Source organism: Leptopilina boulardi, unplaced genomic scaffold (genome assembly GCF_019393585.1).
Source record: "Leptopilina boulardi isolate dan_hultmark-lab unplaced genomic scaffold, ZJU_Lbou_2.1 LbouV2_188, whole genome shotgun sequence".
In the NCBI taxonomy this organism is placed as follows: domain Eukaryota; kingdom Metazoa; phylum Arthropoda; class Insecta; order Hymenoptera; family Figitidae; genus Leptopilina; species Leptopilina boulardi.
The window spans coordinates 281497-304711 of record NW_026137738.1 but is presented as its reverse complement, the minus strand read 5'-3'; the positions used below and the strand labels follow the sequence as shown (position 1 = coordinate 304711).

General features: G+C 29.5%; 2 protein-coding genes across 2 annotated transcripts; one reads left to right on the top strand and one right to left on the bottom strand.

The window, feature by feature from the left end:
* Positions 1-5210: 5210 nt before the first annotated feature.
* On the bottom strand, positions 5211-6560 carry LOC127277870 (GATA zinc finger domain-containing protein 14-like). The gene has a single exon (XM_051299266.1). It carries the CDS (start codon positions 6558-6560, stop codon positions 5211-5213), a length of 1350 nt encoding a protein of 449 aa, XP_051155223.1.
* A 902-nt stretch (positions 6561-7462) lies between these two features.
* On the top strand, positions 7463-15923 carry LOC127277869 (uncharacterized). The gene is made up of 5 exons (XM_051299265.1): positions 7463-7599; positions 13221-13382; positions 13495-13669; positions 14057-14243; positions 15487-15923. The coding sequence occupies exons 1-5, from the start codon at positions 7463-7465 to the stop codon at positions 15921-15923; spliced, it is 1098 nt and encodes a 365-aa protein (XP_051155222.1).
* The last annotated feature ends 7292 nt before the right edge of the window (positions 15924-23215 follow it).

Below are 23215 nucleotides of genomic sequence, written 5' to 3'. Positions count from 1 at the left end.
GCCCGCTGTGGTAGTTTTCTTTCCCAATAAAGACTCATTGTAACTTGTATCTTATTATTTTAATATTATTTTAATATTATTATTTATTCAATAAACCCGGATAGACGGTATTTTAGTGAAAATGATCAAAAAGCGAGATATAATATAGACATCAAAAAGGTGATTGAGTAAATAGAAACGTAATTATCACAACAAAAGAAATCTGTTTATTCATTCAACTACCAAAGTGTTTACATTCTATTCCCCAATTGATTTTTAATAAAAATGATTACAATTAAAACGGCTATTACGTTATAAGCTACTTGAATTAGCAATTCAGGTCTCACAAAAAAATCATTTATTGCAAGCACAATTAAGAGATCAATAATAAAAGAAAGGTTTTAACAACAAGAAAATAATTCGTGTATTTGAAGTAAGTGTGATAGTGTTTGTTTTATGAAACTAGCGCCGCCGACGGCCGCAAGCGGCCGTCTTCGTTGCTTCTGTTCCTTTCTCAATTTCCATTTTATTCATTTCATTTTAAAAAATGATTTATTTTCATCTTGTGTTTTTTATTTCATATCGATTCAAAATGTAAAAAAAATTATGAATGTGAAATAAGAGAGATTGATTTACGCTATAATCTCTCTTGCACTAATCATTTTCTGCTTTTTTTATTTATTTTAAATTATAGTCTGTTGATTAAATACTTTATTAATGGATTTTATTTAAGGGTTCAATTTTATAAACTTTTTGGATAAATAATTTAAATTTCTGATAAATTGTAAAGTATAATGTAAATATAGAGAAAAGAAACTTTTCAGTCTCATAAAGTAGTCACAGAAATGGTTAATTTAAAAAATTACATTCTGTAAATCATAAATTCAAAAAAAATTTCTTTAAAAACAATATTTTTCACTACCTGTAGTTATAATTATGTTTATTTTTCTTTTTTATAAATTATTTATTCATAGCAAATGAAAATAATATATTATAATATTTAAGTGTTATGAAGTTAAATTACATATTTTAAAATTATCGTGCGCTAATTATTTCGACCAATCAAGTGGCTTTATCTGAATAAGTTGTTCTTTTTTTCTCTCCACGTAACACCTGTTCTAATCTAAAACCATCATAAAAAACTTAAAGCACATCTGGAATTAATTTCCACTTTGTGTAATAGTGTTGTAGTGATTAATTTTTTTTGTATAATACAGTTGAACTTTTTTAATGTTTGTGTACTTTGACAAATAAGATTTATATATAATTTAAATATTAGCGCTCATTTTTGCCGAAATCAACTGCAGCTCCACCTGTACTTATAATCTTGAAATATGTTGTCCCCTTCTATTTTTCTTATTATATTTCTTATTTCGATAGTTTTTAGAGTTCGATTAAGTTTCTATTCGACCTTTTATCGGAATTTTTTTTAAGAAAGGAAAAGGAAAAATCTTGATGATTTTTAAAATTGCATTCTTTCATTCAAAAATTTCTTTAAATACTATATTTTTTACTACATTAGATTCCCTTTGATCTCCTATATATATTTTAAGCGAATCCCAAGAACGAACACGTGATAATGCAACATAAAGTTGACCATGATTAAAAACGTCTCGTCTGAGATGTATTCCTATTTTATCAAATGTTTGTCCTTGAGATTTGTTGATAGTCATTGCAAACGCTATTTTAATTGGAAATTGTCTACGTGCAAATTGAAAAGGATATTGCTCATCACTGTACAGAGTTATTCTGTTGATGAACACAATTTGACCACATTTGTCTCCAGTTAAAATCTTACATTTCAATAAATGATTTTTTAATTCTAAAACTTGCAGTCGTATTCCATTGCACAGCCCTTCATTTATAGAAAGATTTCTTATTAACATGACCACTGTATTAACTCTTAATCTTAATTCATGTGGTGGTAAATTTGGAGGATTCAACGTCTCTAGATATTCTGGTAAAAGTGCTTCACCCATCTCACAGTTATCACAATTTTTTACAGTATTAATACTTGTATAAATTTTTTCAGTTGAGACTTCTAATAATTCAACAACTGTTCTATTAATATCATCCACGTCAACATTTCGAGCTGATAATATTGCCATTGTAGTTAATTTATTAAATTCTTTGTTTCTAATAACATTTTCATAGATATCTTTAGCAATATCTGTCCCTGAAGGAGCGATACAATGTACTGGTAATTGTAAATCATTTCCATTGTGATTAGCTGTTCCATTTCCAACTTGTAATAAAAATAATGAAAATTCTTTTTCATGAGGTAATGCGCGCATATTTTCTGTAAGGGAAAATTGGAAAAAAGCTGACCACACATTGCTATACTTAATACAGAGATTTACTAATTCACTGCGAACAGCATTTCGTTTAACTGGAAGCAGTTGTCGAAAATCGCCTCCAAGTATCATCATTTTGCCTCCAAATGGTTCATCAATGTTCATTATGTCTCGCAAAGTGCGATCTACTAATTGTAATGCATGCCTTGGTAATGTGTTTATATGAATATAAGCTTTTTTTGAGCTATGTCTTCAGACATCGTTCTTAAATAGTCTTGAGATAATGCATTTTTAAATTCTTCCCACAATTCTTCTGGATGTATGGGTTGACAGTGAATCAAAATTCTTACGAATAACTGTCTTAATTGCCTTGGCATCATCCAAACTTCTGCTTCATGCATGGCATTTTTCCACTCATCATCATCTTCAATTAGTCCTAACGCTAAACACGTAGAAACAAACGTATCATGTATTATACCGTCAACAGTTCTTACTTTTTCAAAACTTGTAGCTCCTTTCTGTGTTATTAATAATAATCTCAAGTGGAATAATTCGATTTGTGATGGACTTACAGAATACATTCGTCCTAAAGTATTGAAATGTTGTTTTCGTTTTTTCCAAGTAAAGGAAGTAGCTGAACCTTTTTTTTTTGTCAAATGCATAATGCGATGGTATTTCTGAATATGTATAATTTTTAGCAATTGAATCATGTTCATTTAATGCAAAATATTCAGTAAGTTCTGTGGATCTGTTTAAAGCAGATCTGACTGAATTTTCATCATCCATATTGTCTACTATTACCGTTTGTTGATTAGGCATGTGAATAGGAAGTCGATAAATTGAATGACTTTTACCTTGCAAATTATGGCTGAATATACGACTACATGCTTCTGGTGGACTAACGTAGCGACTTTCAACATGATTTTTAATTTCATCGTGTTCAAGAATACCGACTTCTTGATTTTCATTGTTTTGTGGTTCTTGAATCACAACAGAAGCAGCATCATGTCCTTTGTAAATGTATTTATATAGGTATTTTACCGCTTTAATGCTAGTAGCAACTTCAACGTTAATATGACAATTTAATCGTAACAAAAGCTCTTTATTATGGGGTACAACATGTCGATTATCATATTGAAAGCCATCACGACGGACATTTGTTTCTGTATATCGACGTTTATAATGGGGATAACCATCTTCATCCATCTTCGTTTCATCGTTAAATTCTTTTGGGTAATTTTTTGAACATTTTCCGTCCTTATCCAAGCACCAATCTCCACAAGAGCCATGAATCATATTAGCATCAATGATATCATGCAACCGTTGATTTTCTGTTCGAGGAGGAATTTCAGCTGAAATTCAGTTGTTATTTTTGAATTTGGTTTTAAATTAAGCAGTAAGTGAACATGTGGTAGTCCACGTTTTTGGTATTCTACTACATAGACGTAAGCTTGTACTTCGCCAAATATTTTTTCTTTAACGATTATATTAATGAGCTCTTCTTTCTTTAATTCAAAAACACGAGCCACTAAATCGGGCCTATCAGAAGCAGTTTGTCCATTTAAAAGATTTTCTGTAATTTCTCTCCATTTTGGATTGCAAGTCATAGTAATAAATAATTCTGGTCTACCAAATTTTCTTACTATGGCCATTGTATCTTGATAATTTTGTTGCATATTTCGTGGTGAACCAGAATGAGTAGACGGAAGAATAACTACTTTTCCAACACGATTGTTTTCATTTTCTGCAGTTTTTTCTAAATGTTGCAAGAGTTTTCATAAGTGTCGGCTCTTAATTGTTTTTGATTTCCTCTTAAATAATTTAATTTGTCTTTTTCAACTTTAACGTAATTGTCAACGGTCCATTGTTGAAACAAACGTCGTCCCGTTAAAATATAATTTGGCTCATCTCGAATAGCCATGCGATATTTAATATAAGCGTTTCTTGTTACTCTACGTCTACTACCAACCATTTCCATACCGTCATACCAACCTCTACTTTCATATGGATAAAATAATGGATAAGTCCATGGTTCAACATTAGCATCCATTGAGCTAACGTATTGTAATTCTTTCGTAATTTGGTTGCGTATTGTGACATATGATTCCGGAATTTCTTCATCTGCAGTGGTTGAAAAAATAGCAGCAACTTCATTTACTCTTTGAAAATTGTAACGTCTTCTATCTTGTCCCTTCTTTAATGTGAACAATAATTGTAATTCAGGTTCTGTTCCATTTTCTTCTGTCATTTTAACCAATTCATCTTTCATCATTTTATATGATTTTGCGAAAGCGTTATGTTCTCTCATTGCTTTATCAATAGTATTTGAAACTTCTGATTTAATGTGGAATTCATATCAATTCTGTAGTCTGTTGCTTCATTGCTATCAATAATAAAAAGTTGACCGAAGCTTGGCAATTCATTATTAGCTGGATATAGTGATGTATTAATTTGATAATAAATTTGTCCTTGTATTTTAAAGCAGAAAGGTCCGGGTCGTCTGTTATTAAATTGCACTAAATTAGCATTAAAAGAAGCAAACGAAAAAGAATTATTGTATTTGCGTATATTATTATAAAAGTGATTTGATTCCGGATGAGTACCTTCGAAAAATTCTTTAAGAATTTGCGGTGGTTCTGGTAATTCATACAAATATACTTTGCCGTGGCTACAGCAATCATTAAATGAGTTTCCTTTGTTACTTACTTTTTCAGCGCAAAAATGTTTAGCTTTACAATGGACACATAAAACATTCATACTACCAAGGTAATGTTCAGAAATGTTATTCAAGTTTATTTCATGTACATTGACGGGACAATCGTTTGCTTCCATCACATGTTCTTTATTTTTAGGTTCTTTCCTATTACGTAAACCTGTCACATTTATGTTTGAAGAATTGTTTGGTAAAGACTGACTTGTTTGTGAATATGCGTACACTTAATGTAAATTTACGGGACGATCGTTTGCTTCAATCACATGTTCTTTATTTTTAGGTACTTTTCTCTTACGTGAACCTGTCACATTTATGTTTGAAGAATTGTTTGGTAAAGACGGACTTGCTTGTGAATATGCGTTCACTTCGTGTATATCTAAGGAACGATCGTTTGATTCATTCACACGTTTTACATTTTTAGTTACCATTCTCTTACGTGAACCTGGTACATTTATGTTTGGAGAATTGTTTGGTAAAGACTGAATTGTTTGTGAATATGCGTTCACTTCATGTAAATTTACGGGATGATCGTTTGCTTCAATCACATGTTCTTTATTTTTAGGTACTTTTCTCTTAAGTGAACCTGGCACATTTATGCTTGAAGAATTGTTTGGTAAAGACGGACTTGCTTGTGAATATGCGTTCACTTCATGTATATCTAAGGAACGATCGTTTGATTCATTCACACGTTTTACATTTTTAGTTACCATTCTTTTACGTAAACCTGGTACATTTATGTTTGGAGAATTGTTTGGTAAAGACTGACTTGTTTGTGAATATGCGTTCACTTCATGTAAATTTACGGGACAATCGTTTGCTTCCATCACATGTTCTTTATTTTTAGGTTCTTTCCTATTACGTAAACCTGTGACATTTATGTTTGAAGAATTGTTTGGTAAAGACTTTTCGTTTGCTTCAATAACATGTTCTTTATTTTTAGGTACTTTTCTGTTACGGGAACCTGGCACATTTATGTTCGAAAAATTTTTTGGTAAAGACTGAGTTGTTTGTGAATTTGCGTTAATTTCATGCACATTTACAGGACGATCGTTTGCTCTAATCACATGTTCTAAATTTTTAGGTATTTTTTTCTTTCGTGAACCTGTTACATTAGAATTTGAAGAATTGTTTGGTAAAAATTGATTGTGAGTTGTTTGTGAATTTATGTTCACTTCATGTACATTCACGGGACGATCATTTGCTTCAATTACATGTTCAATAACTGGAGGTTTTTTTCGTTTTCGAGAACGTGAGACATTCATATTTAATGAATTGTTTGTAAAAGATTGTGATGATTGTGAATCTGTATAAACTTCACATATATCTACAGGATAATCGTTTGCTATCATCTTGTGTTCAATATTTGGTGGTTCTTTTCTCTTACGTGAACATGGCACATTCATGTATAATTTACTGTTTGAAAATACTTTAGATGTTTGTGAATTTGTATTTAATTCGTGTACATTTGATGGACCATCTTGTACTTCAATCACATATTCTGTACTTGGAGGTTCTTTTTTCTTACTTGAAATTGGCACATTTATGTTTAAAGAGATGTTTGGTACAGGTTGCATTGTTTGAGATTTTTTATTCACTTTATTTGAATTTACGGGAATTTACCTATAGGCCACTTCACTCGCGTCACTTATTTCCGACATTGTAAAAAAATAGAGCAAAACTCGCGTGATACACAATTAATTATTCACGGCGGCCACCTCCGAACTGGCCTGCGGGGACCTGCGTCTATACCGCGAAGGTAAGGGTGACGTGACGTACGGCTCCAAGACAGATGCTGTTATCAATGTTACTTGACACTCCATACATGGTTGCCATAAAGCCAGCTATGCCAGTTACAACCAATAGAAATAATGCTACATGAATTTTATTTTACAGGGATGTTTAAATATTCCATCATTTGTAGGGTAATTTTAATGTTAAAATAATACTAAATTAATTAAAATGTACAACCCCTGTCGAGTTCAAGAGCCCTAAGTTTATCGGGGACGACAAACGGAATTTCCATGGTGGTTTGTAAGGTCAAAAACTTTTACATTATTTTTATTTAATTATGAAATATTTTCTCAATAATTTAATTGCAATTTCTTTTGGACTCGCTTTAATTTTTCCTAAGCAAGTCCAAGGTACGCGCAATTACCAGGAATTCCATGCGTCAGCATCCCTGGTATATTCACCTATAGCTTCGCATGAGACAATTGCTAAACGCTCGAAATTAAAATTGTATTTCGAAATTAAAATTCTTCTATTTTAGCTCTTGAAGCCGACACGGGTTATTAACCTTTCCCTAAATTATAATTAATTATTTTTATACTTATGGGATAATTAATGGTCTATAATATTGAGAAGGAGCATAGATACGAGCTCCTCGTATATTGTAGTACCAACGGAACCTTGCGGCGAGCCTCCTGGCGTTTTTCGTGAATAACTCAGGAACTACTCAAAGTAAAATTATAAAAATATGATATTCGGACTCGGAACGACGCCGCAAGCTTTAAAAACCTTGGTGCAAAACTTCCCAATCCATAAACAACGAAGTTACCAATTGGGAAGGTTGCGAGTAGAAAAACGAAGCTTGCGAGGTCTTTCCGAGCTCAGGTAATCTTTTCTCAAAGTTCCCAGATTGTAAACAACGTAACTAGAGAACGGAATTTTTGGGAAAAATGCGGTTTTGAAATTATTATTCTATTTAATTTTCTAAATCCAATAAACCTTCCGCAACGTTCCCGAATGATAAACACCGATGTTAATCCAGATAACCTGTAAAGCATCGCGGACCATTGGTTATCAATGCGCGTACCTATGAGAATGTTATGGGATGGATATTTACGCATATATCCTTATGTTCATACCTATATATTATTATTATCAATATTATTGTGTAAGATATATAATTAGTTGGATCAAATTAAACCAACCGCAAAATTTGGAATTAATTGAACCAAATTTAGGAAATTATAATTTTTGTCATCGACATTAAAATAATATTTCCGCGCTGACTAGTGGGGATCATCAATGAACGCGTTCAGTGGAAGCTCCCCTCGCATCCCTCGGCAAAGCGCGAGAGAGAAAGAAGATACAATGTACCAGCAAATCTTTCTCTCTCAGATACATTAGAGCGTGCGTCTCTTTCCACCTAGCAGCCGTCCTAAGAGAAAAAGGAGATACATTGTACCAGCGAACCTTTCTCTCTTAGACTAACGTTTCTTTCAGCTGTATCGCTTCTCTCTTACTCCACAGACCGTTGAATGCATGGCAGTCGTTGGTCTCACATACTCATTTGGACTATACGCTACAGGCACCTAAACATATGAGTTCGGGTTATAGGCGCTTACATGGTACGCTATATTCCACAGTACCATTACACTCTTATTCTCCTCACCTATTCTTTCTCCTTACCTCTCTTCTTCTGTCCAAGCCTACAAGCTATGCCATACAGTGCTGTCAGATTAAAAGCACGTGTATTTATTTTGAATTATGCTATTGCTCAATTCCAGATCAAAATTGGGTATGAAATTAAAATATTTCACCCAATACTGGAATTCAAATCAAATTAAAAGATGTATTTTAAAAATTAAATATTTTTAAAGATACATATACAGTGAATGTACCAAGGATTTTCCTATAAGGAAAATTCCTATTTTCCAATTAATAATCCTTTAAGGATAACATATTAATTTTATTAATTATTGTTATTGGAAATAATTTTAATTCCAATTCTCGAAATTATTTGCTAACTTCCGTCAAATGTGAAGTCAGCTAAAAATCGCATGGCAACAGGCCCCTGTGTTCCACCTCTATCTTTACCAATTTTCCTTATTTAGCAAAAACCGGCTTAGGAACAAAACTCAATACCTTTGTTACCATTTCCACTTGTTTTCCAAAATTACGATTCAGCATTAATTTCCCACTTTACATCCCTAAGCGTACCTACGAGGCGTCTCTGGCCCATAATTCAATGTTCAGTACGGTCTTGGTGAAAGACGGAATAACACCCGTACCTCCACCAATTAAAAAGCCAACGCGCTCCCGTCCGGTACCAAGGACCCGCTTAATTGTATGCTTATACGATTACTGCGGCCGGACGTAAAATAAAATCCAACTTACTCCGAAGTCCACGGAGGCCGGTTGAAATCAATTCGGGGAGAAGTTTTAAGGGAACGTCGCTTTCCTTATCTTTGTCGCGAGACCAGCCGGGTTCGTGTAGGACCCGCGCCTGCCCTTGCAATTGACGGGTCAACAAATTAGGGTAAGAGGGTGGAGTTGTCTGTCCCTGTCTAGTTAACGCGAAAACGACATACGGCAAACCGCTAATGCGCCACCTGAGTGAGTGTGAGAGGACACATAATTATAATAGTTTTTTTTTATTAAATGTTTTGCCCGTCGGAAAGTGTTTGAAAGAGGCGAGAAGGTGTTCAGCTCTCGACTATCCGACGGTAGAATAAGGAACGCGGAACGGTAAGTACTCAACGTATCGTTCCGAACTAAACACAATTTTTGTTAAAATTAAACTATTTCTTTCAATGTTTTGACAATCTCTTGATAAATAAATTTGTGATTCTTTCCTAATATATTTGACATCAAAATGCAAATAAAAAATCTCTCAATTGTCACCAAAAACACAAAATAAACATTTTTAACGATAAATCCCTTTTCTTTTGGCGCGTTACTTAGCCTATTATATATTTATTTAAATGTACAGTATTATAATTTAAACAATTTAAGTTAACATGAAAGATGTATAATTAAAATTTTCTTAAAAATTTAAATTGGTCTCGTCATATAATTTTTCATTCAAGCAGCTCATCCCCTTAACATTACCTCAAACTAAAATCTACTTTTTGACAGAAACTAAAAATATATAGAAAATTTATTTCAACCAATTTGAAAATATTTATGGGTGAAATTTGAATATTTAAGAAAAATTTTTAAATAAAATTTAAATATTTATTAATATACATTTTAATTATCATTTACACGTATTTAAAAATTTTAATTCTTACTTAAATGATAATGAAAATTATAATTTAAAATAAATACCTGTAGTACAATTACCTTTAATAATTAAGAAAATTTCATACAATGATTTGCAGATGATCCAAGAGTATATATAATACTAAAAATTAAATTTCTCCAGTATCACAGATTCCTGTGATTTGAAAATAACCTAAAAATAATAAAAATATGTTAAAGTTTGATGAATGATTAATTTATTTTTTTTTACTACACTAAAAACCTAATAAAAGGAATTTTACATGATTGTGTATGCGAGTAAACAATTTCTTCTGAGTTTAACGTTTTTATACAATTATTTAACGCTGTGTCTATTTCGCCAGACGTCTGGCGGAATAATCAGCTGAAATTATTTCGCCAGATAGCTGTCTGGTGGAATAAGAAAAATTAATTATTTCGCCAGTAAAGATTAAATAGACATCAGGAGACTGGCGAAATAAGAAAAATACTTTATTTCGCCAGTAAATAAATATGAAGTGTCTGAAATCAAGAAAATAGACATTTTAAATAACCTGAACTTTTTAAAACTGTATTTTCCAACTAAATGAAGGGAGCGAGTTTTAAATGTAGCCTCTGGAAATTAGTTATAAAATATTTTTATTAATTTAATTAAATATTTTTAGTTTTAATTGACTTTTTTAAAATAAATGAATCATCTATTCTTTGACAGCTGTGTATTTGACAGCGATTTAAATATTATTCCTACTCAAATATTTTACTATGTTGTTTTTTAGAAATATTTTTCAGGGACGAGTTCAAAATTTGTTTTATAATAATTATTCAATTATTTTCTGTAGTTTTTTTAATTTTATATTATTGGTATACACACATATTTTTCCATTCATTTCTTGCACATATTTATTCATTCTTTGCAAGTTTAAATTATTCTTGTTTGCAATTCTTTTATGCATCTTATGAATTATTTACTTAATTATAAATTTAAAGATGAAATGTCTTATTAAGTTTTGGTTACTCATTAAGTTTTTATTGATAAATTGAAGTTTTTAGTATATTTATTTTAGAAGTTTTAATTACTTTGTAAGAATTTAAACTATAATTATATTAATATATTATATTTAATAATATACATATTTTATTATTATATTATATAATTTAAATTATTGTAAATTATGAATTCTATGAAAAATAATGTTATAATAATAATTTAATAAAATAATAATTATTATAGTACTATATTAATAATAATATAATTATATAATCAAATTTTATCAAAAATTAAAAAAATAATTTTAATTTATAATAATTATAATTAATAATTTATAATATAATATTATAATAATTATTAATTAATTATATTATTATAATATAATAATATTATGAATATTATTCTTCATTTTTAATTAAATAATATTAAATAATTAATTATAATTATTGCATAAAACAGTTATTATTTAAATATATTCAATCAATCATAATACTTATAAAAAATATAAATAATTATTATAAAACAAATTTTGAACTCGTCCCTGAAAAATATTTCTAAAAAACAACATAGTAAAATATTTGAGTAGGAATAATATTTAAATCGCTGTCAAATACACAGCTGTCAAAGAATAGATGATTCATTTATTTTAAAAAAGTCAATTAAAACTAAAAATATTTAATTAAATAAATAAAAATATTTTATAACTAATTTCCAGAGGCTACATTTAAAACTCGCTCCCTTCATTTAGTTGGAAAATACAGTTTTAAAAAGTTCAGGTTATTTAAAACGTCTATTTTCTTGATTTCAGACACTTAATATTTATTTACTGGCGAAATAAAGTATTTTTCTTATTTCGCCAGTCTCCTGACGAAATAGACACAGCGATTATTTAATTTAACATTAACAATAAAATATATCCAGAATAGTGAAATTAAAGAAACATGTGTCAAATTTTTCACATAAAACTATATTTTTTTACGTAAATAAAAAAATGATAATTACCTTGATTATTAGACACTTTAGAGACCGTGAAAAACAAAAAAGTTTTTTCTCTCATTTGTGTCTCTCGCGATTATAATACACGTTCACCTCACGTTTTTTAAATTGTAAAATAAACAATTATAAACAATGACGCAAAAAGTCTTTATGAATACTTTTAGTCGGTCATGGTGTAGTTATTTAAGTGATGCAGAAGTGTCGTATACCAAAAGAAAATTAATTCTTCAGTTGGTCACCAATGGCGCAACAATCTGCACTTTCAGACGTGATCGTACAATAAGGGTGCAGTCCCATGAAGGCGGTTCCACAACACCTTGTGTTTGTGCTTGCTTTGCATCTGCTCTGCATTTGATATTGTGAATTGTTTGTTGCGCGCGCAACTTTCTAATCGTTTTCCGTTCTGTTCCGCATTTTCATAAATAAAATATATTTATATTTAAATAATAAATTACTTTAAATTTTAAGTTTTAAATTTATTTATTTTATTTATATAAAGGAAAATGAAAAAAAATAGTTTGAATTATTTTATTAAAGTTTAAGTAAGTATATAAACTTTAAGTATGAAGATAATATATAAATATTATTCATATTATTACATTATTTGAAGGTTAGGTATATGTTTTATGATTTCAATCAAGTTCAAAAGATCCAGTTGTACAATTTTCAGAAACGATTATAATTGTTTACCTAACTAAAAATAATTATTTTTAGTTAAAACTTGTTATTAATTAATAATTAATTAACATTTGGTTTTTTTTCTTAAAAGTTAGTGAACAATTGTAATTTTTATCCAATTTTTATAAATAATAGCTCATTTTGTTCTCTAAAAGATTCTCTACATTTTTGGTTGTTGAATTTTGTTTAAAAAATTTTGTATCAAAGTTGATAAATAATTAAAATTTGAATTGAAGATTTGAATTTAAATAAAATTAAATATTTGCTTTGAATAGAATTAATGTAAAAATAAATAAAAGATAATAGAATTACAGCATTACTGTTATTTTTAAGTGAAATGGGAATGAATATTTTATTTATCACAATTCATCCATATTTCACTTAAAAAAAATAATAACGTTGTTTTTTATCATCTTTTATTTACTTTTATTAATAATTTACATTAAAAAGCAAATATTTAATTTTATTCAAATTCAAATCTTCCGCGGGAACGATCGGCGTGTTGGCGAAAAGAGGTGTGCAAGTACCTTTATTGTGGCGCATGCACAGTAGCGTTTGATAAGAGTAATTGACAATTCTGATCTAGTATCAATTCACTTCGTCTTTGGCCTTTGAAGTTCATGGTTGATTGCGTTCAAAACAAGTTTTTTTATTTAAAAATGGAATCGAATAATATCTCGGCAATCACAAAAGATTGCTTCTCTACTACTGAAGAATTGGAAAATCTTCAACCAGGAGATACCTCGTAGTAAGTATTTTGTATCAATTTAATTATATTTACTCCAAAAAAATTAATTTAATTTATATGCACGTACTGTTAGCACGTGTTAGCATGTTTTAATTTTTTTTCATTTTTCTAGTGAATTAACAGGAGTCATCATCAAAATCGAGACACCCTTAAGGCGTAAATCCGGACTGCAGGTATCATCGGAAAATGCACCAATGCGCTGCATTTTTTCTAATTTAGAGAGGAAAATTCGGGTACTCTTTTGGCCGCCTAAGAGAGACGAATTTAAGGAGCGTTTGCTTAACAAAGTAAGTTTATATTTACTTATTTTTAATGTAAATTGAAAGAATTGCGTTAGTTCTTATTAATTAATTTATTTTTTATATTTAAAAAAATTATTTATTTATTTTTTGAATTTTTTTTTAAGTAAAATTTAAATATTTGTGATGATTCTCGAGAAAACGTGCCTTGGTTTGCTTAGCTCCAAAAAATGTTAGGTTATGCTTAGTGTTATTTTTTTATCTCTTCATATAAAAAGTTTTTTTTTAATTCAGTAAACTAAAAATTAAGTTTTTTTAAATTTTCGTTAACACATAATAGATATTTAAACGTTTTCTCGTGAATCGTCACATATAATAACCTCAAAAGAGGTTTTATTCAACCGTTTTTTTAAAATTATGTTTCAGGTCGTTCAGATTATGAAGCCTCAAATCATCGAGAGCAATCCACAATACTTCAAAACGGAAGAAGGCTTGCTACTCGTTGAAATTTCCATACAAAAGTTCACTGAAGTGGAAATTCTAAACCCCTGGATACCAGAGGAGGATTCATGTTCACCAGTGGAATTAAAGAATTGTGCCGAGTTCATCGGTCGCCGAATATGTAAGTTATTTTCAGTTAATTAAGACAATATTAATATTTAACAGTGCAAATTTGTATGCTTTTTTAATTTTCAATTTATATATATTTTATTTTTATTTATTAATTATTTTTATTATTATATTTATTTTTTTTAATTGTTATTCATTTCATTTTAAATTTTTATAATTTAATTTTAAAAAATTAAATTCTAAATTTTTTATTTTAATGACAAATAATTATTAGTTTTCAATTACTTTATTGGTAATTTTCATTTCATTTATTTTTATTATTTTCATTATTATTTTGTAATATTTTATTTTTTCATTTTTATTTTAAAAAATGATTATATTATATCTTTATTCTCTAAATTTGTTTTTTTAATTTTAATTTTTTTTAATTGTTTTTCGTTTTATTTTTTAAATTTTTCATATTTTATAAATAATAAATACTAATTATTAGTTAGTTTTCAAATATCTTTATTTGTAATTTTCATTTTATTTATTTATTTTTACTTTTCATTATTATTTTGTAGTATTTTATTATTTCATTTAATATTTTAAAAAATTTTATATTATTTTTTATTTGCTAGTTTTGTTTTTTAATTTTTACTTTGTTCATTTTCTTATTATTATTTGATTTTTTTGTTGTAATCTCTAATTTTTTTTTAATTTAAAAATTTTTTTTAATTGTTTTACGTTTTATTTTTAAAATTTTTATAACTTAATTTTTAAAAATTAAATTCTAAATTTTTATATTTTATAAATAATATATAAATACTAATTATTAGTTAGTTTTCAAATATCTCTATTTGTAATTTTAATTTTATTTATTTTTATTTTTCATTATTATATTTTGTATTATTTTATTATTTCATTTATTATTTTAAAAAATTTTATATTATTTTTTATTCTCTAGTTTTGTTTTTTTAATTTTTACTTTGTTCATTTTCTTATTATGTTCATTTTCTGATTATTATTTGAGTCATTTGTTTTAATTATTTTTTCAATTTTTATATTATCTCATTTTCTAGTTTTCACTTTTAAATTTAAAAAATTTTAAGTATTATTTTTTTAAATAAATTAACAAATTTAATAAAATTTTAATCAATTAACAATTTTAATAAAAAATAGTTTCATAAAAATGTAATTAATTAGTTTGATTGTAATTTATATTGTTTTTTTTTAATAAAAAAATAATTAATATACTGCAAATTTTATTTACAAACTTGTAATTCTTTAAATATATTTTTTTGCGTGTTTTATAGCTGTTGTAGGATATTTGAAAACACCCTTTCAGTCTATCGTTCAAGGGAACAGCTCGTATGGCAGTGGAGCAATCACTGATTTAACGTTCAGACTGCCAATCAACATAACGTCGTTTGACGGCATTTCATCTCCGTGTAGAGGAGCCTGTGTTGAAATTAAAGGACAATTGAGGACTAACAATTATAAAACAATTATTCTTCAAGTAGATTCGATGAGCGATATAAGTAAGGCGAACGACGAAGTGATGACCGTAATTGAAATGAGGAAAGGGGTTTTCGTACTAATTCCAGAGGAAAATAAAGTGCCTGATGCTCGTAAAAAATCCCTTCCGGAAGAGAAAAAATCGTGTGAATCAAAGAAAATGAAGAAAAATTCATCCCAAGAAATAATGGAAGAAAATGAGGAAAATTTAAACATGGAAGATCTTTTAATATAAACTTTATATTGCATTAGTTTACATTTATTTTTATAATTTTTATTATATAACGTATTTTATATATATAAAGATATTTTCTATTTTTTCAAAATGAAATATATAATAATTAGCTTTTAAAATGTAAAATGAAAGAAAGTATTATTAATTATAATGAATAAAATTAAAAATTTCTTAAACCAATGCAATTGTTAAAACAAATAAAAGAATTTTATTTGGTTTTATTAAACATAATTTTTATGAATTTAATTTTTAATATGAAAATATATAATATTTCATGCATACATATTATATATATATTACAAAAATTATTTTTCATTAAAAATTATGTTTAAAAAATTGTTAAATTATTTTATTGTTATAGAAATTTTTAAATTTTAAAACTAAGTTAATATTAAAAATATATATTTATTTAAATAAAAAAAATAGAAAATAATCTTAAGAAAAAGAAATATTAATATTATATTTTTGTACAGATTCCAACGATTTATGTTGAAAGAAAATTTTATAAATAAAAAGTAAAATTTTTAGAAAGAGATAAATTTCTATTTTTTACAGTCCCCATGTGTTTTATTATTCTTATAATATTATTCTTTTATTTTTATTAAAAACAAATTTTTAAAACTAAAATTGAAAATAGAAAAACTGATAAATAATAATAACGATATTATTAAATTTAAATAAAAAAAACTAAAAAATATTTTTCTAACAAAATAATATGATTATTTTATTTTTATAACATTAAAATATATTAACTGTTTCATGTTTAATTTTATTTATATATCATGTTTTAATTTTGATTAAATAGGAATATTATTTGAAATTATTAACATCATTAAAAAATTGTAATTTTACTACTTAAATAAATAAATTTTTTTTATATATTCAATGTCTTTTTTCTTGTAGGAAAATATATTAAGGGGGGAACACCAGTTGTAACTTTCGAAAAATCGATTTTTTTTTGCATTTTCTTAAAGTATACATATTTAGAAATGTGTCTGTAAATTTTAAACTTGATCCGGTGAAAAATAAATGAGATATACAGAACACTGCAGCGGCGCGTCCCGTGGCTTCAGACAAGGTGGCCAGCCATACCTGACCCTAACGACAGATGGCCTTTTCCTATGATTTAGAAACGGCAACCACTGCGGAAGAGTTATTATATGGTCCAGGAATCGATGACTCTTTGTAAATTGGAAACAAAATTTCTTCTGAACAAAAAAAAGTAAGTTGAAACTTTGAATGCGTTTTTCTCAAAATGACATTTTCCAAGTCGGTGACCACGATTACTCGAATACCATGAAACCGATTTATTTAAAATTTAATGTGCTTCATTTACACATATAAGTCTAGTTCGTGATCGAAGGATTTTTTTTTTTATGCAAAACTTTTTTTTATATAGCTGAAAATCGACCGTATTTTTTTAACGAAAATTATACTTTTGACTTTGACAGGTCGCCATTTTGTCAAATTTTTTTTTTTTTTAAATCCTTCGATCACGAACTAGATAATCTTATAATAAATGTAAATCAATTTCATTTTTGTATTTCAGACGAAGTATACTTGCAGAATGCTGGTCACCGCAATTCGCCTTTTTTCTTAAGGCGCCACTTCAATGGCTCATATCTCTAAAAGTTTTTGTTAAAAAAATTTTTTTTTCTTTTAAATTACAGCTTTTAACATGTACTTTTAACTAATAAATAGTATTCTTTAAAAAGATTCATTGTTCTTTTGGAAAATATTCTTGTAAAAAGCATTATTTCTTGAGTTACAACTGGTGTTCCCCCCTTAAGTTGAATTACACATTTCAAAATAAACGCGCGCAATTTTTTGCAGCCAATCGAGTGATTTCAATTTAGTAGGTTATGTTTCTTTACGTCATTAGAATCACAGAAACTTCTTTCAGTCAGATTTTAATAATTCTCATTATTAGTGAAATAGTAATATTTATATTTACGTTTTTAATAAAGTGTAATTAAGTGTTAACAAAAAACGAAAGTCGCCTTTTTTATTTATGTATTTTACTCTCTCAATGTTTATCCTTATTTCAATTCCTTATTTCGATATCTTATTTCAATATCTTATTTCGATTTCTTATTTTGAGCGAATGCTTTCATGTTTTTCTTATGGGAAAGAAAAATCTTATTTCGATTGCTTATTTCGATTCCTTATTTCGAGCGCATGCCTCAATGTCTCTTTTAAGAAAGGATTCTGTAATTTTCAGATAGTGTATTTAAATCCAGAGAAACTCACCTAAATCATAATAATTAAAATGATACAGAAAACTATCAAATTACTTTTCTAACTCTTAGGAGTTTAAAAACTCTTATCTGTCATACGACTCTGAGGTATGCCTATCACCTATCACATCGCCTGTATATGCCTTCAATTTTTTGTCCTTTTGAATCACATGCTGTCATGGCAACACGTGCACTAGAAAAGGAGAAAAAAGTGTAGACATATCTGCCACGAGTGTGCATTTTCTTGAAAATTCAAATATTTTAAAATATTACAATTTTTTTTATTATCTTTTAAAAACAAATAAAGTCGGCAGACCTAGAAGCAAATTGTGAGAAGAATTAGGTTATCTTTTTAAAAAATCATAAATTGATAAATGTAGCGTTATGTGTTAAGTGCAATTCACTTCACATTTATTTTTTTGTATTGAAAAAATCTAAATATTGTAACTAAAACGGCAAAATTATTTGCAAGTTTTATAAAAAGAAAATATTAATAAAATAAATTTTTTGCTTAACTATAATTTTCAAGACGTTCTACAATTGTATTTTTAATAATTTTAATACCAATTTTGCACAACTTTTATCACCTATCTTTTTTCTCCAAAACTTAAACCATTCCACGAAATTTTAGTATGTTTTTGTAAATATTTTAGTTTTCCTGTCATTTTTAAACGTTTCAAACGATCTTTTATAACGGAAAGAAATTATAATCTACAAATCTCTAATAAAAATGGACAAAATATAAAGGTCTGAACAGAATAGAAACGTAACCGGAATTGCAATCGCAACCGGAAGAATGAGTAAGAGAAGGACAAACAATATATGACTTTCCTTTTTTAACTCATTCTTTCGGTTACGATTCTGGTTACGTTACTATTCTGCTCAAGCCTTTATATACTTGAGTTTTATACGGTTATTGATGTATATTACGTAGAAAATGTAATATACGTCGAAATCCTCCAGTTAAGCGTAACTACACTACTCTGAGTCTGAGCAAATAATAGCCCTCTTCAGTCATAAAATATATAACTAAGCCAATTTAATATTAAAGTCAAACACATTACACGTATATTGTTGCAGTCATTTAATTGTTAGTTTTTATTTTAATTATTGCAATTTATAATAGTGTTCATTATGAAGCAAATGCCAAATACCTTTAATATGTACACCCACGACTGGGACACATTGTTTAACTTGTGTTAAGGGCTTTAGATAGTTCCCACTATTCAGGATATACCTCAAATTTCCAGCCGTCTATCAGTCACATGCGTTTTAACATTCTTAACTACGATATCGCTTCTTCTTATTTTATTTTACCTCCAGTGGATTTTAAACAAATTGTTTTTTTGAGATGGAAATAAATGTCTGAAACAAGAAACCCAACTTTTCTAAGGGTAAGTATAATTTTTTTTATCATTGTATATTGATTAAAAAAATATGTTTTTGTAATTTTTTTAATTTATTTAAATAATAAATTAAATTATTTATTTATTTTACAATTAAATGGGCAATGCCCTTTATTACAATTTATTTATAATTAAATAAATAAATGTGTGACCTGGATAGTGCAAAGTATGCATATGTGCGGAAAAATCGATTTTTTATTGATTGGTGATTCTTATAGAGGAAACTTTTTTCCTTCAGAATCACCAATCAATGAAAAGTTTATTTTCATAACACAGTCATAAAAATGACAGATGAGTTTAGAAACAAACTTTGTTTGTGCTTGTTCCCGTATTTTCTTAACGCAAGAGTAATTGCAATTTCGTTCGGTAGAGGCGTGTTAATGTAGTAAAACTTTTTTGCAGTCTTACCGTCACCTGTGTCTGTAACACAACGTCGCCTAACCTAATCTCATTTTTTTGTAAATTCGACAAAAATTACTATTTACTTTTCAGCAATTTTAAAGGATGTCGACGAATCGATCGACAATAATTTTGATAACGTCGACATCATTTTAGCATATTCATACCCGCCTCAAGACGACGTTCACTACGAGCCCACCGAGGAAGCCACAATGCATGCTGTGGCTTCCACAGGGGACTCTAGACCGAGAAACCCTTTTAAAAGGAAGATGAGTGAACCCTCCGGACATACGGGGTTGGCGGCCCTCGACAAATGTTTTGCTGAAGAATTAGCAAAAAGGGGACCGCCTATCAAAAGACTAAAAATCAAAGATGATACCCCGGAAGAAAGGCGGGATAAAAAAAATATTTTAAAGCCGAAGAGTTGGAAGAAAATCAAACAAATTAAAGGACAAATAAAATTGGAGGGTTTTAATTTTAAAAAGAAGAAGAAGTGATTGATTTTATTTTTAAATAATTTTTAAGTAAGTAAAACACTTTTATAACAATTATAATTACTTTTTTATTTTTTATATGTATAGAATTGTGCATGTAACAATAATTTATCATTATTTTCCAGATACATTTATTTATTGACGCATGTTTTTAACGAGGTACAAGAAACCAATTGGACGGCACGCACGATATCCTGTGCATTTTATTTTATTATATTTTTTATATTAATTATTATAATTTTTAAGAATATATTTATTCAATTGGATTTTAAATAAACAAGATTTTTAAATTACCAACCACTTCCAAATAAATAAATATACATATGAAATTAAATGCAGAAATTTTCAATATTATGTAATTAAATAATAATAAAATTATATATTTTATAAATAATTTTAAGAATTTTTGCAATGTTTAAAATTCGTTTAAAAAAAATAAACCTTGGCTCCATATTTTAGAAATAGTTTGAACCTTTAACCCTCAACTTTTTCAAAAAACACCTTGTCTTAAGATACGCCTACGCAAAAGGGGCTGGGCCTAAAAGAACCAATGACATATTTCTTTAGATAAGTACTTCTATATTATCAGACACACCATATCATCATAATAATCATACACTATAAAAAAATAAATACATTAAATATAAAATAAAAATGTATTAAAAACTTTTAACAAAAATAAAAAGAATAAATTAATTAATTTTAAATAAAATTGATACCGGTCACTTATGCGGTGCGTGACGAGCTCAAAGGAGGCGTGGGAGAGGTGATTTTAAGAAAGCAAAAAATTTTTTTCCCTCGTTAAACAAAACGTGTTGGCCCTGAGAAGGGCCGATGTGAGAAAGGTTCGGAAGGACCGAACGAAAGGCGAACCTAGTAAGGTTCGAAACGAAGGCATCGACGTGAGGCAAGCGACAGTTTCGGACTCGGCGAACACTTGCCCGGAGAGAAGGCTTCGGGTGACACGCCTACGGGGATGTAGAGTGTGTCCGGAGAACTGGGAAGCAGCTGGTTCCTGGAGTGGACTGGTCGAGAGCTAATCTTGACAGGGGTTGGTCCGAAGAGTTCCAGGAAGATTGTCTGGGGCGGTGGCGACCCCGATGGCGTAAGGAGGTTAGTCGGGGACGGAATATATCCACGTTGCTCTTCGTCGGTTGAGTTTCGAGAGACCTCCTCTAGGTCCGATATCGGTGGTCCGACAGGCGGCGGTACTGCTGAGTAAACGGGCACGGGTAGGCACAGTTCAACGCGTGGCGGCCGCAGGATCCGGCGGCGGGGATCCTGGGTTGATGAGTGCCCTCGTACTAACTCCACAAAGAAACGGGATGAAGGAGACACTGGGCAGGACTGACCCGGGTCGTAGTATTGCGCGGAGTGTAGGGCAGCGTTTCGTTCCCGAGCCGAACGACGTTGAGCGCGCTGACGTGCGGCCTTTCCTGGACGGCGACGTTGGCCGCATGCAGCAGGCACCGGCATGTGCGAGGTACTGGTGGTGGTGTTGGTCAGGGCGGTGACGTCGGGCAGAACCCAAGCAGGGTTCGTGCTCCAAGATCCCGGTAGTCGCTCTAGGTATCGGGTGCCGAACCTCAGCAAGGTTCTGGCACTGTCCCCTAGAGGATGTTGTACCACTTTAACCAAGTTGGCTGTAAGCCAACCAAAAGAATTTCCTACGTAGATGCCCTGAAAAGGGCAGATGTGTCAAGAACCAAAAATAATTCCAAGCGCCCTGAAAAGGGCGGATTGTGTCCGGTGATGAGGAATTCTCTCGTTCGGTGAGAGTAAAAATAAGGCACGGCTTTTTTACGTCTATCCTCTTTTATTTTGTAATTTCCCTAAGGAGAGTGGTACTCGGCTGGTCGTGCTGTCGTCAGGCAAAGTTGGCTTCGTAGAAATCCAAGGTGTTGAGTGCGTCCGGCAGAGATCCTTCCTCTAGCGAAAACAGGTGAGAACTGAGAGCGAGTCTGGAAAACCCGCAGTATTTAAGTGCTACACCCACGACTTGCCCTCTCCCCGCCGCCTGTCCGTAGGTGGGGGAAAGACGGTGAGAGCGCGCACCAATCAGAGTGCAGGCTCGGCGCATGCGCAGGCTGCTCGATTCCAGGAGAGCGAGTGTCAGTCGAGCGGGAGCAGCGCGGCAGTCAGGATGCATCTCCTCCGATAATAATTTTGATTTCTGACGAGCACGGACCCATGCCATCTACCACTACTCCGGTACAAATTGCTGGTTAATTAAAATACAGACCTAACAGTAACAAAATTCATATAAACACCAAGGAAACCCACATATACATACATACCCATAGAAATAATATATATAATAAAATAATATAATAATAATATATATAATAAATACTCCTGTATTTATAAACATAATCGAAGGAAAAAAATTAATTCCTATAAACAAAAAAAAGAAAATAATATACATTTATATATAATTATATATATATATATATATATAAAAACTATAGATATAATTATAAGAAGAAATGAATGTATCTAAACGAAAGAATAATCAATATTTATATAGAAAATATGGAACTTATTTAAACCCTACTGAAAATTCTCATATAGGATCTTATATAGGATCTTACATAAATTCATATATTAAAATCCACATAAAATCCTATATGTCATGTAAGAAACTATATAGGATCCTATCAAAAATCATATAGGAAATTGAGACATGATTTAAAGTAGGATTTGATATGAATTTTTATGAACTTATTCTTAGGTAATAAATTATGTAAATTCCTATG

What these genes read in the sequence shown, in the direction of transcription:
- LOC127277870 (XM_051299266.1), bottom strand. Translation starts at nt 6,560, where the DNA reads ATGCAACCTGTACCAAACATCTCTTTAAACATAAATGTGCCAATTTCA.
- LOC127277869 (XM_051299265.1), top strand. Translation starts at nt 7,463, where the DNA reads ATGATATTCGGACTCGGAACGACGCCGCAAGCTTTAAAAACCTTGGTG. An exon ending in CGAGGTCTTTCCGAGCTCAG is followed by an intron (nt 7,600 to 13,220) that starts GTAATCTTTTCT and finishes ATTCTGATCTAG; the next exon opens with TATCAATTCACTTCGTCTTT. An exon ending in AGGAGCGTTTGCTTAACAAA is followed by an intron (nt 13,670 to 14,056) that starts GTAAGTTTATAT and finishes CAGGTCGTTCAG; the next exon opens with ATTATGAAGCCTCAAATCAT.